At 40.7% G+C, this 15272-nt stretch overlaps 1 protein-coding gene across 1 annotated transcript in view; it reads left to right on the plus strand.

The window, feature by feature from the left end:
* The window catches only part of LOC116248809 (mannosyl-oligosaccharide glucosidase GCS1-like), a 52902-nt gene that overhangs the window by 10908 nt on the left and 26722 nt on the right, over positions 1 to 15272 (plus strand). Inside the window, exons 6-9 of the mRNA XM_031621789.2 lie at positions 108 to 194; positions 902 to 970; positions 1124 to 1220; positions 15074 to 15156. Of these exons, the coding sequence (XP_031477649.1) occupies positions 108 to 194; positions 902 to 970; positions 1124 to 1220; positions 15074 to 15156 (336 nt within the window). The remainder of the gene's footprint in view (positions 1 to 107; positions 195 to 901; positions 971 to 1123; positions 1221 to 15073; positions 15157 to 15272) is intronic.

The following is a 15272-nucleotide window of genomic DNA, read 5'->3' on the forward strand; positions in this document are numbered from 1 at the left end:
AATATAAACTTTGATCATGTGATTTTGTTATAAATCCCATTGAAGGGTAAGTTTTCTACACATCACATCGAGCATAACTGCTCTCTATTCTTTCTCATCATCTGCAGGACAGTGCAGAAATTCATCATGCTGGATTCAAGACTTCTCACTTTCATAACTTAACAGAGCTTGTCCAAGCAGCACTTGCAGTTGAGGTGATCTTTGTAAATTGGGTTTTTAATTGCTTATCATGCTGGATTCATAACTTGCCACTTTTATAACTAAACACAGCTTGTCTAAGCAGCACTTGCAGTTGTGGTGTCTTTTGTACATTTAGTCTTTTAAATTGTTTGCATAATGAATATTTTGTATGTGGTGAACAAACTTCTGTTACTCTAAATGTGATAACCACATAGTTGGACTTTCACAAACCTAAAGTTGCAGATACTCTATAACAGATTCTTGGGAAGCCTATGCCTCAGTTTGAAACTTTGAACATCAATGTTTACTTCGTTTTATCAGTTTCTTTGTAACTGAAATGTTTGTATTCTTATTCCAGACAAATGGAAACAAGTTTGTTATGGTCTTTCCTGTGCTTGTATCTATTTGTGTGCGTGTAAAAAATTTCTGGAAGTCTTTTGAGAAAATGATTGCTTATAGTTCTTCTTGAAATATTGATTGTAGTCAAATATCATATTTGTGATGAACACATAAGAGGAACTGCAGCTTAATATAATGTCATTTCCAAAAATTTAGTTTCTTGTCTCATTAGAAACTTGCTCAGTATTTCTACTAAATTAGTTCCCGTGGTAGGTCATGGCAACATTGTTTGTGCAGGGACCATTTCTCCTTTTTTTTTCCAATTTGTTCTTTTTGTTGACATCTGATAAATGTTTCTTGTTGGTTGTGTGATTTGGCTCAGGCAAGAAGAATGGGTCGCTTGCAGCTATTTGACATGTCTGAGGATTCTTCAAACGTTGCTATATTTCAGGTTCTTTGTTTGTGAGGAACAAATTGGACCTTGCTTTTTTTTTTCTCATATGGATCTTGTTATTTTCAAGGTCTGGTACATGCATGTTGATTAATATGAACTATCAAGAAAATTTGATGTGATCATTTTTTGCTTTTTTTCATGATTTTCCAGATTTCTGCGAAGCTGCCATTAAAAATGGATTTAGTGTTTCTGTCTGGTACTGTTTCAGAGATCTCAAGAGTTGAAGACCGTGTGAGCAGCCTGACAGGTGCTTGATTTGTCATATAGTAATATATTTCTTAAAACTGAAGTCTGTTAGGCATGGGCCTAACACAATCTCGTTACTGTCTTTATGTTTTCATTTCTATCTCTGTTTTAGTACTCACAAAGCAGTTCATGGCTTGGGTCCCTAGTTAGGTCATGTAATAAACCCACCCACTCGCACAAGATATATATACACACCTTAAGGGAATTAAAACCTTAATGGAATGAGATTACTTTCGAAGCTGGGCTTCTGTGTGCTTATTCTGTGCACTTAAGACAGAGAGTTAGAATTTGAGACTGAAGGTGATAGCTATTTGTTGGCTATCAAGGTATCAGAGCTAAGGCATCATGGCAGAGAGGATCACGGCATGGGACACGATGCCGGCGATGGAGCACCACCGGAACCAGGTAGAAGCAGCGATAGGGGCCTAGATGGGCGGATGCACCTGATGGAGCAATGCCTGGACGGAATGGGCGCACACCTAGACACCCTGATCGCAGAGCAGCAGATGATGACAACCATGTTACATGAAACCCTCTGGCAAGGTACGCAATGCTCTCCTAGCTCAGAGCAGGCGTAGACCAAATGAACGAAGGGGGAGTACTTGGACACCGAATGGAGCAAAGGGATCTTCTAGAAACCTTCAAAGATGGAATTTTAGAGGTTCTCCAGAGATGACCCTATTAGCTGGGTGTTCCGATCAAAACAGTACTTCGAATGCCAGGGGATTGTCGGAGAGTAGAGGGTGAAGCAAGTGGTTGTCTACTTCGAAGGGGCGGCGATCTGTTGGTATCACTGGCTACTGTCACATTAGGGAAAACTTGATTGGGAGACCCTTGTCACGGAGATCACCGCCCATTTTGGGCCTTCTGCCTACCACAACTATAATGTCGAGCTCTCGAGAATTAGGCAGATGGAGGCAGTGGTGGAGTATCAAGAAAATTTCGAGGCACTTACGAACATGGTTTGCGGCTGACCCTTGGAGGCCCTTATGGGGGCTTTTGTCGGAGGTCTCAAGGACGAACTATGAATAAAAGTGCAAGCGATGAAACCCCGGGCCTTGTCAAAATGTTTTGAAATTTCTCCCACCGTGAAAGAAAAAATACCGACACCTGAATCTAACCAGTAGGACCTGGCTAGACGCCAAGAGCATTCCACGAGGTCCCGTGAAGGCTAAAGCTCTTCGTACTGCAGCAATAGGAGCCAAGACCGGCAACCTACCTCAATCAGTTGTGAGGCATCTGACGCCTAAGCACGTAAGGGAGAAGTGACATCAGGGCATTTGCTTCCATTGCGATGGGCACTAGGGCATAATTGCAGGCGATTGCATATGTATTTGGTTAAGGAAGGGGAGGAGCCCCCCAACTCGTTAAAGGCACAACAATTTCGATTGAAGAGGCGCCGCCAGAGATATCCCTACACGTGCTAGCAGGGGATGAAGTTCCCCAACTGATGAGGATTGAGGGACAATTGCGTGGCAGGAAGGTAAGTGTGTTGATCAACACTAGATCAATGCACAACTTCATTTGTGAGAAATCTGCCTGCGCCCTGGGATGCAGTGTTGAAATGCAGCCTGCTTCGACGTGGTGGTTGGGGACGGCAGTAACCTCAAGTGCAGGGGCAGGTGCCATCAGGAAATTTTTGAAATACAGGGCCACAACTTTCCTGTCCAACTGTGCACACTCACCATAGCTGGAGCTGACTTGGTTTTGGGAATCCAATGGCTGCGCAACATTGGACAAGTGGTCTAGGATTTTGTTGGTATGAAGATGCAATTTCGCGGCCCAGGTGAGGAAAAATTAACACTCGAGGAAGCTCCCAGGAAGGTCTGTAAAGAAAACTCAGCCATGCGTCTACTCAAGGGACCAGTGGCTTCCTTTCTGCTACTGCCGAAACAGGGAACCAATGAGCCTCGATCACAGTGGACAGACCTCTGTTCTACTGTCCTTGAAAGTCTGCTCAAGGAGTTCAACTGGTCTTCTTGCTACCCACCAGCTTGCCCCCTTGGCGCTAGCACTAGCATCACATTGGATTGCATCAAGCGGTCGAATTCGTGAAATCCAGACCCTACTGCTACAGTCAAAAGCAGGAGGCCTTGAAACAGCTCGTGCAAGAGATGCTGGAATCTGAGATAATTCAGGTGAGCAGAAGCTCTTTTGCATTGCCCGCCCTGTTGGCCAATAAAAAGGTCGACAGCTGGTGGTTTTGTGTAGATTACCACGCCCTGAACGCCATTATGATCAAGAATCGGTAATGGCGCTTCCTGTGGTTGAATACTTGCTCAATGAGCTGCAGGGAGCACTCTGGATTTGTGCTCCAGTTACCACCAGATCAGGGTAACAATGGAGGACATCCCCAAAACTGCCTTCCACACTCACGACGGGCACTACGAGTTCACCGTCATGCCCTTTGGCCTAACAAATGCACCATCGACTTTTCAGTCATTGTTGAATGACTTGTTCCACCCTTACCTGCAATGACAATATTCTCGTCTATAGCAGGGAAGAGGCACCACCTACAACACTTACGGGCTGTGCTTAACATGTTGCAGCAGAATCAGCTACATGCTATGCCCTCAAAGTTCTCATTCGGTACAAGAGAGATCTCATACCTGGGTCATGTTATTAGTCAGGCCAGAGTTAGCATGGAAGGAGAAAAGGTTCAGGCCATTAAGGAATGGAGGACACCGCAGACAGTGAGAGAACTGTGCGCATTCTTGGGACTCATTGGATACAATCACAAGTTCGTCCATCGGTATGGCACCATAGTGGCCCCCCTAACTGAGCTGACAAAAAGGGGAAAATTCGTATGGAATGAGAAGGCAGATCAGGGCTTCCAAGGGCTGAAACAAGCAGTCACAGTGGCACCTGTCTTGTAATTGCCTAATTTCCAGCAGCCTTTCACAGTGGAGTTGGATGCGTCAGACCTAAGCGTGGGTGCGATCTTGAGCCAAAACAGCCACCCCGTAGCCTATTTTAGTAGAGCTATGGGAGTCACCTTCGGCAGCAAGTCCGCATACAAAACAGAGTTGATCGCCATCGTCCTTGCAGTCAAGTGGAAGCATTACCTCCTGGGACAGCGATTCTTGGTGCTAACAGATCATCAAAGTCTCAACTCTCTAGTATTGCCTACAACAAGCAGCATTGACCCCAGCATCGCAGAAAGGGCTCCTCAAGTTGATAGGCTTCTACTTTGAGGTACATTTTCATAAGGGAAAGGAGAACGTCACAGCCAACAGCCTCTCCAAGTCAGTACCACAATCCACTCACAGCCTGCTAACTCTGTCTCAAGTGTAGGTGCAGTTGTGGTATCAAATCCTACGGGCACAGTAGGGAGCTGTTTCTGTTCAATGACTTAAGGACCAGTTAGCAGCCAATCCTCTCAAAGTATATGGATATGAGTGGAAATCTCCTTACTTGTATCACAAAGGGTGCATTTATCTACCACCTGAAACATCCTGGCCTAATGTGCTCTTGGAGCACTATCATAATGAACGTGCTGCTGGGCACGAAGGAGTAGAGACTTACAGAAGGCTGCGCAATACTTTCTATTGGCCAGGGATGAAAGGATCTGTTAGGGACTTCATACGGGCCCTACGATGTTTGCCAAAGGAATAAATAGAAGACCATGAGGCCCATTGGGTTGCTGCAGCCACTCCCTACACCCGAGCTCATATGGGAGGATATCTTCGTGGACTTCGTATAAGGACTACCCCTGTCCAGAGGCAAATCAGTCATACTAGTTGTGATTGATTGTCTCTTGAAACACGCCTATTTCATTGCCCTGTCCCATCCTTATACCGCCAAGACTGTGGCCATCGCTTTCCACGAAAACGTGGGAAAACTGCATACCACAGAAAATAACCAGCGACAGAGACCTCGTCTTCCTTAGCAACTTTTGGAAGGAGTATTTTTGAATGCAGGGCACTGCGCTGCAGATGAGTACAACTTATCACCTGTAGACGGATGGGCAAATAGAGGTCGTAAATCATTCTCTTGAAACATACTTATGCTGTTTTGCAGGGCAGAGACCTCGACTGTGGGTAAATTACTTACCATGGGCTGAGTTCTCCTATAATACCAGTCGGCATTCATCCACCAGGACCACCCTTTTTGAAGTTGTCTATGGCAGGCCTTCACCTGACCTTCACCACTACTAGCTAGGGGTGAACAACGAGTCGAACTACTTGAGCTCGACTTGTTAAGGCTCGGCTCATGAACGAGTTCGAGGCGAGTCATTTGGTTAACGAGTCGAACTCGAGTTCATGAGTCGACTCGTTCAAATAATCGAGTTTAGTTCGAGCTCAACACGTAACTGCTGAGTCGAGCTCGAGCCTTAGTCGAGTTTGTTGAGCCTTAATCAAGCCGATATATTCAAACGAGTTTACGAGTTTGTCGAGTCTTAATCGAGTCGAGCTCAACACGTAACGATGAATATCAATTCTATTCAAACGAGTTTGTCGAGCCTTAATCGAGTTGAACTCGAGCTCAACACATAACATTGAATATCAATTCTACCAGACAAGTTTGTCGAGCCTTAATCGAGTTGAGCTCGAGCTACTTCCCTCGAGCTATTCTTGAGCTCGAGGTTTCATTAGTCGAGCCGAGCTCAAGCTGACTGAACTCGGGCTTGACTCGGCTCGTGTTCACCTCTACTACTAGCCAGGGACTGCCAGGGAACAGGAGATTGACACTCAACTCAGGTGCCGAGATGCAGTCCTTAAGGACCTTAAGGATCACCTAGCAGTAGCTCGCAACCGCATGGTCCTCCAATACAACCGCAGGCATCGTGAGCAGCACTATGAAGAACGAGACTGGGTATACTTGTGCAAACCCATTCACGATGCAGGGTTTTGCCTGCCTAAAGAATACAATAAGTTGACCCCTTGTTACATCGGGCCTTATAACATTGTCAAGAAGATTGGAACTGTGGCCTATGAATTACTGCTCCCTAAAGGAAGTAACATTCATCCTGTCTTTCACGTTTCAAAGTTGAAGGCTTGCTCCCATCCACCCACTTAGGAAGCAACAGCTTCTCTTCCCATTATTGAGGACCAGACCACACCTCAACCCTTCAGGCGTGTGGGCATCCGCAGGAACAGCAACAGCGATGGTTCCTGCACCACCGAATGGCTCATAGAATGGATCTCCAATGAAGACACACCAGCAACCTGGGAGCCTACAAAGGAGATTGTTCCAGATTTCACGCCTTGAGGACAAGGTGTTCTCGGAGGGGGGGAAATGTTAGGCATGGGCCTAACACAGTCTCGTTCCTGTCTTTGTGTTTTCATTTCTGTCTCTGTTTCATCACTCACAGAGTAGTTCACGGGTTGGGTCCCTAGTTAGGTCATGTAAAAACCCACCCACTCGCACAAGATATATATATTTATATATATATATGTATATATATATATATATATTACATATATTAGTGTGCTAATATATGTCTTATATATATAGATATGTGTATAGTTTAGGGTACCTAGGACATGCTTGTAATTTTCCATTTCTTTTTGTACTTTTTCCTTTCTTTTGTTTACACCTTTTTTTATTTAAGAGGAGAACTAGCTGTTGGGCCTGTCTCCACGACTAGATTTCTAGCCGTTGGAGATGGCCCAACAGCCATCTCCCCTCCTCCTCTCTTCTTTTCTTGTATTATAAATAAGGGACTGCTGTTCCTTGTTTTGCCATGGCTTTGTAAGCCACTTCTTGTGTTCTTGTTGGAAATCAATATATGTTTCTCCTCTTGTTAGAGGCCTCTTGTGTATTGTCTTGTTCAGTTGGTGATATTCTTGAAGTATTTGCCTTGTTTGGACCTGATTTACATGGTATCAGAGCCTCGTTTTTGGCTTTTTGTCTTGCTGCCATTCAAGTTTGAAGGTTCAGCTTTTACTCTTTCGTTGGAGCTGTGAAGCACTATAAGTGTTCGAGATATTGCTTGCTGCTGTTTTACACAAAAAGAAGGGTGTTTTTGCTGGCCTCTTTTTGGTGATTTTTTGACGGAATTTAGCTCCCTTGGTGGTGAACTCGTGGCTGCTGGAAGGGTGACTGGTTTCTATTGTTGCTGAGATTTTATCCTTGCCGTGGATTTCTTTTCACGTGGCAGCTAGCTTCTTCATCACTTGTAAGTGGATCTACCTTGTTGATTGTGCTCATGGATGACAAAGTCTCTTCTCTTCCATTTCTCAAACTCTCATCAACAAATTATATACAATGGGCTAGAACTATGGAACATTTTATTCGTAGTAAAAGCCTTTGGGGACTAGTTGATGGGACAAAACTTGAACCACAACTAGTCCTTACTAAAGTTGTTGATGGAAGGGCTATGGAATTGGACGGAACCGAAAAAGAGAAAGTAGTGGCTGAATACAATAAGAAATGGGAAGAATGGAGTGTTAGTCATCACAAAATTATTACTTGGCTCTTGACTTGTGTTGACAATGCTACTAGTGGGCAAATTTTTAAATTAAATTCTGCCCTAGAAGCGTGGGAGTATCTAAAGAAAACTCATACCATGAGAGATGTTGCTTATATGCATAATATTCAACTCAAAATTCACAATCTCCAATAAGGAGATAGATCCATTAAAGATTATGTGGTTGAAATGGATCAATTGTATGATGAATTAAGTATCTTTGAACCACATTAAACACAAGATCTTATTCTTAGAGAAAAGCAAATACAACGTGACAAGTTTTATAAGTTTATCATAGGTCTTAGACCCGAATTTGATGGTGTTAAACCGCTTTACTCCATCGTTCTAAAACACCATCTATGAATGAGACTATTGCGGAGCTTCAAATGGAAGAAAATTGACTTTGTCTTGATAGAAAAACCGTCAACAATGTTCTTGCCACATCTAGGCCGGGGGCCCATTTGAGACCTTATAGACCTCCTCACTTCAATCGTACAAATGAAGGAGCAAGAAGAAAAATTATTTGCTATCATTGTCAAGAAGAAGGACATACCAAGCCTAGATGTCCAAAACTTAGAATTTTTGACAAAAGAAGCAATGTTGCGGCTCCAATTCAAGAAGAAAGGAAAGAAGCAAGCTCATTTCAACTTGATCAACTCATAAGTGCTCTTCAACCCAAGATCATTGAAGCTATTCAGCCGTTGCTAAAGGGAGGAAGCACACCTTCAACACTGGGCGCTACTGTGGCATCTACTTCTTCAAGTATGTATTCTTGGATTATTGATTCGGGTGCATTTTTTCATATGACTCCTTGTGGATCCCTTCTCACCGAATGCACCAAAAATGATTCTTATTCTTTTGTGAAAACGGCGGATGGTACTTCTCTTGAAATTGATTTTATTGGAAATCTTGACCAAACATTTGGATCCAAAACTTTAAAAGTACCTCAAGTAAGATACATTCCTAAATTAAGCTTAAATTTATTATCTGTTTTTCAAATAGCTGACCTTGGTTTTGATATAATCTTCTCACAATACAAATGTTTGATACAAGACCGTCTATCCAAGAAGAAGATTGGGGAAGGTTTTAGAACAAATGATCTCTACTACATAGAGTTTTTGGACCTTTCAAGACCATCTTGCAATATCTCCAAAGAATGTGATATTCAAACTTGGCATCAAAGACTTGGACAATCCAATCTAGAAAAAATGTCTCATCTTCCCTTCATGGAGAAATTTTGTCAAAAGAACTTTTATTGTAATGATTGTATTAAGGCAAAAATGAAAGTCTTACCTTTTGATAATAGAAATTTTACTGTCCAAAAATCTTTTGATTTGGTGCATTCGGATGTGTGGGGACCCGCTCCTATTGTGTCAAAAGGAGGATTATTGTACTATGTGATCTTTATTGATGATTATTCTAGGCATACTTGGGTTTACTTTCTCAAACACAAATCAGAGGTATTTACAAACTTTAAGGATTTTTACAACATGATCTATACCTAATTTGGGTCAAATATTAAAGTCTTTAGCGAGAATTTATATCAAATGAATTTCAACAATTTCTAAAAGAAAAAGGCATTGTTCATCAAAGATCTTATCCTAACACTCCACAACAAAATGGAGTGGCCGAGCATAAACATAGGCACATTATTGAAACAACTAGAGCTCTTCTTTTATCTAAAAATGTTCCCAAAAACTTTTGGGCTGAGGCTGTTTTGACTTCAACCTATTTAATTAATAGAATGCCTACCAAACTTTTGAAACATGTTTATCCTTTTGAAAAAATTCACCATGTTAAACCTAATTACAATAGACTTAAAGTCTTTGGTTGCAAATGTTTTGTGTTGAGTGACAAAAATGATAAGCTTTCTTTCAAATCTATTTGTTGTGTTTTCATTGGGTATTCCGAAACTCAAAAATGTTATAGATGTTATGATATTGAAAGAGACAAAGTGTATGTTTCTAGAAATGTGATCTTTTTAGAAAATGAAGATGGTTTTAAAAATGAACCCAAGAAACTAGAAGATTATGCTTTTCTTTGGACTAATGATATTGATGATGATGATTATATTGATGATGATGAATCCGATAAAGTTGAAGAAGTGCAAGTTGAAGAAGTCAACAATGATAATCCTACTCATATCAATCTTCCAAAAGAGATTTTAGTTTATAGGAGAAGAGATCCCCAAAATCAAGAAACTAATCAATCTCTAGGAGATCCCAAAGGCACATTAGGCCTCCTCAAAGATTTATCTCTTATGAGTCTTTTTCTTCAAAATTTCAAGCTTGTCTTATGACACATGATTCTTTTTATGGGCCATCTTCTTACCTTGAAGCTAAGGAAGATCCCAATTGGATTGAAGCCATGAATCTTGAGCTTAAAGCTCTTGAAAGCAATAAGACTTGGGATATTGTGTCTTTACCAACAGGGAAAAAGACTATTGGTTGTGGATGGATCTATAAAATCAAAACTAGAAGTGATGAAACTTTAGAAAGATATAAGGTCAGACTTGTTGCTAAGGGATATGCTCAAGAATATGAGATTGATTATGAAGAAACCTTTGCTCCTGTTGCTCGCATGACTTCTATTAGAACTCTTATTGCCATTGCTTCTGTTAAATATTAGACTATTTTTCAAATGGATGTTAAAAATGTCTTCTTAAATGGTCACCTACAGGATGAAGTTTTCATGAGTGCTCCTCCTGGTTTTGATCTACCTCAAATCAAAGTTTTACTTCTTAAGAAATCTCTTTATGGTTTAAAACAAGCTCCCAAGGCCTGGTTTGACAAGTTTAGTAGTGTCATGTTTAATCAAGGTTTTCAATCCTGTTACTCTGATACTGCCATGTTTGTAAAAACCACCTCCATAGGTGTAATTGTTTTATTATTGTATGTTGATGATATGGTTATTACTGGGAGTGATGATGAAGGGATCATATAGGTAAAACAATTTTTTAAGAAATGCTTTCAAATGACTGATTTGGGAAGACTAACATATTTTCTTGGAATTGAAGTTGCTTATAGCAAACAAGCTATGTCACACGGGTACTCCTCCTAAGGAGGAGTACCCGCACGGTACCGGTACGACACCGGTACCAGTACGGGTACGGTGGTGGGTATGCCCGGGGTGCGGCGTTGACCGCCTACCCAAGCTTATTTTCAACCATTTTCAGACTCGATCAAAGTTGACCGAGTCTAAAGTTGTCTGTTTTAAATGTTATCATTTTTTTTCATTTTAACGTTTTAAACCATTGTAACGTTAAATTTTTCGAAACCCTTTTTCCCTTTTTCGAAACCCTTTCGTTTCCTTGCTTCTTCTCTCACCGATGAAGGCAGCGGCGACCGACGAAGGAGGGGCGGACCGGCGATGAATGGCAGCGAAAGGCGGCGACAGGCGACGGCTGGATGCGAACGGCGTCGGTATTGGCTTTTTTTTTCATCTTTTTCTCATTTTCTGTCGAGCTTCTGAGCCTTCCATCATCTCCGGTGCCGGCTGACGGCGCTTTTCACCGACTGAGGCTTATTTTTTGTGAATCCTTTTATGTTCGTCACCTGCAGTCGGTTCCCTCTTTGTTGTTCATTTTTTTTTCTGTTCCCTCTTTTGTTTGTAATGTAAAAATCTGTGTTTCTTTTGTTTGTGCTTATGCTTATGTTATCGACACATTTATTGATCTCTCATCTCTCCGACCATCACTCACCAATCACCACCCACAATCTCAGCCGGTGAAAAGTGGCTCTGCACACTCCGTCGCTGCCCACCATCTGCACACTTTCGGCGCGCATCCCCTCTTGCACACTGCCTCTAGTCGGAACATTAATGCCTCTTGTTGTATCTGTTTGTAATGTAAAAAACATATATATTTAATAGTCTGTGAATGAATGAACAAATCATTATTAATCTACCCACCATCACTGTGCATATGAATATCTGCCTTTGTCTGCATCTCTGTGAGTCTCCGCTGTATGCTGGGATCAGTATACTGTCAATCGTTGCTTGGTGTCTATCTTTTATTCTTTTGATAAATTTTGGATCATGATTTATGAATATGTTATTTATTCTGTTTGTAATTTTTTGATATATATATATATGTGCGAATGTGTTATTCTGTTTGAAATTTTTTGACATATATATTTATATATATGTATGTGCATGTGTGTATACGGCCGTACCCCCGCACCCAAGTTTTTTGAAAATGGTTTGTACCTGTACCTGCACCCGCACCCGTACCCGTACCTATGTGACATAACAAACAGGGTTATCTGCTTTCTCAAATGAAGTTTGCTAGTGAATTAATTGACAGAACTGGTATCTCAGATGACAAAGTTGTGGATACTCCAGAAGCACTGGGAGTGAAAATGAAAATTGATGATGGAAAGATATTAGAGAATCTCACTCCTTTTCGGCAAATAGTTGGTGCTCTCTCTTATCTCCATCACCAGACCAGACATTACTCATGCTATGCATGTTATAAGCCAATTTCAACAAAGACCCACTTTAGTGCACATGGGAGCAACAATGCGGATTGTGCGTTATGTGAAAAACACAATCAACAAAGGATTATTTTTGTCTTCCTCTTCTGTATTAGAATTAGTTGCTTATACAAATGTTGATTGGGGTGGAGATCCCAATAATAGGCACTCCACCACTGTTTTTAGGTGATTCCTTAATTTCCTAGCGATGCAAGAAATAGAATAAGGTGTCACTATCATCAACAGAAGCTGAGTATTGTGCAATGACAACTACAATAATGGAGATAGTGTGACTCAAAAGCTTATTGAAAGAAATGAGAATTCATATCACGAATCCTATCAAGCTTTGTTGCGACAACAAAAGTGCAATCTATATGCTAGCAATCACACCTTTCACGAAAGAACAAAGCATATAGAAATGGATTGTCATTATGTTCGTGAAAATTTTCTTCAGAAAAACATAGATCTCTCCTATGTTCCCTCTGAATATCAACTAGGAGATTTCTTTACCAAGGCTCTTGCTGCTGCCAGGTTTCAATTTCTCTTTGACAAACTTTCGGTTATCACACCATAAGTTTGAGGGGGATGTGAGAATGTATGTATTCCTATATATATATATATATATATATATATATATATATATATATATGTATGTATATTATCCATATGTATGTATATTACATATATTAGTGTGCTAATATATGTCTTATATATATAGATATGTGTATAGTTTAGGGTACCTAGGACATGCTTGTAATTTTTCATTTCTTTTTGTACTTTTTCCTTTCTTTTGTTTACACCTTTTTTTATTTAAGAGGAGAACTAGCTGTTGGGCCTGTCTCCACAGCTAGATTTCTAGCCGTTAGAGATGGCCCAACAGCCATCTCCCCTCCTCCTCTCTTATTTTCTTGTATTATAAATAAGGGACTGCTGTCCCTTGTTTTGCCATGACTTTGTAAGCCACTTCTTGTGTTCTTGTTGGAGATCAGTATATATGTTTCTCCTCTTGTTAGAGGCCTCTTGTGTATTGTCTTGTTGAGTTGGTGATATTCTTGAAGTATTTGCCTTGTTTGGGCCTGATTTACAACACACACACGCACACCTTAAGGGAATTAAAACCTAATGAAATGAGATTACTTTTGAAGCTGGGCTTCTGTGTGCTTATTCTGTGCGCTTAAGACAGAGATAGCTAGTTGGTGGCTATCAAAGTCAAATAGGCAACATGTAATTTTGGATATTCCTGATAAAACTAATGGCTTCTATAAGGGGCCGTTTGATGGCTGGAAATATGGAAATGGAAAAAAATTTCTAGAAAAAAATTTCTAGAATTGATGAATAGGAAATAAAATTTCATATTTCCAAAACCACCTTGTGTTTGTTATAGAGGAATTATTTTTCTGGAAAAAAATTTCTTTGTTTGATGAAAAAAAATTGGAATTGGTGGAAGGGAAAAGAGGAAAAAGGAAGGGGAAAGAGGAAGATGGGAAGGAGGGAGGAAGAAGAGACGTTGGGGAAGGAGGGAGGAGGAAGAAGAAAGGCGACGGACAATGCCCTTTCCCCTTCGTTCTTCTTCTTTCCCCTTTCTTCCCTTCTTCCTCTTTCCCCTCCGTTCTTCCTATTTCCCGTTTCTTCCTTTCTTCCTTTCTTCCTCTTTCCCCTTCGTTCCCTTCTTCCTCTTTCACCTTTCTTCACTTCTTCCTCTTTCCCCTTTGTTCCCTTCTTCCTCTTTCCCCTTTGTTCCCTTCTTCTTCTTTCCCCTTTGTTCCCTTCTTCCTCTTTCCCCTTCCACTGCTAGACGCTGTGCTGGGCGTGAGGTGCTGTGCGTGAGGAGAGGAAGACGACGACGTTGCTGGGCGTGAGGAGAGGAAGACGACGACTGTGCTGGGCGACGAACGATGCCCTCCCTTCTTCCCTTCTTCTTTCCTCCCTCCTCCTCCTTCCTTCCCTTCTTCCTCCTCCCTCCTTCCCTTCCTCCCTTCTTCTCCTTCCCTTCTTCCCTTCTTCTTCCTCCCTCCTTCCCTTTTTCCCTTCTTCTTCCTCCCCGTCCATTCTTCCTCCAACGGTCAAAAAAAAAATTTCTAGAAAAATTTTTCCACCCCTCTAGTTGAAAAAAATTTTCCGGAAATATATTTCCAGAACCACCTCCAACGGTCAAAATTTTTTTTTCATGTTTGATGGATTGGAAATTTTTTTTAAAATTTGAAATAAATTCTCTTTGCTACAGTAAATTTCCTGCCCATCAAACGGGCCCTAATGTACATGAAAACAAAAGTCTAAAACATGCACTTTTTTTTTCTTCAATTTATTCGAAGTAAAACATGTTCTAATGTTTTTCACATCCATGTTCTGACAGCAGATTCTCATCACAGATTACAAAACATCACAGTTTAACCGTTGCTATAAAATTCAAAAATAAGACTTCCTATTTTGAGGATGTCTTTCATGGAAAAGTAGAAGACATATTTTACCAGATGGATTTGGGTCGTTTTGGATATCTGAAGGAGCTTTTTTTTACCATTTGGGTGAAATATTAGGGCATTTGGCCGATCAATTCAATTATTGTTGTGTCATTGATTATTACCAGGGTTGAAAATTGAAATGCAAGGACTAGAAACCACTACCATGGATAGTTCCATTATTTGGAGAGTATGCAGTATTGTCACAATAAAAATAAGTCTGTAGCATTATTATATTTCAAAAATTTATCACAGTAAAAGTCATAGTGTTATGACAAATTTTTTATTTGAAGCAGGAAACCTGGTTGGCACTCAAGTATTTGTACGTGTGATCACATGGAGTTCACTCCAAATTTGTTGTTCACTTGTTCAGATGTTCTTAATTTCCAGTCTAAATTATTTTCTTAAAGTTTTTTATGGGGTGTGTGTGTGTGTGTCTAGCTTCTATGAAATATTGGGATCTTGAACTTTCTGCTTGTTAAACACCTTTCTCATGGTTTGATAATTTTTTCAGGAACACATTTGACCACTCTTCTGCACAAGAAGGACGATGAATTTGAAGATAAATACCAGATATGTTTTAACTTATCGGATAAGGTACTTATATTGCACCTGTCTTCTTTTCCTTTCTCTGAGTTGGTTTCTTTTATATCTTACAAATGTTGCTGTATAACTAATTGCTAGTTATTTAATTTAAAAGTACCTGTTATAAC

Source organism: Nymphaea colorata, chromosome 2 (genome assembly GCF_008831285.2).
Source record: "Nymphaea colorata isolate Beijing-Zhang1983 chromosome 2, ASM883128v2, whole genome shotgun sequence".
NCBI lineage: Eukaryota > Viridiplantae > Streptophyta > Magnoliopsida > Nymphaeales > Nymphaeaceae > Nymphaea > Nymphaea colorata.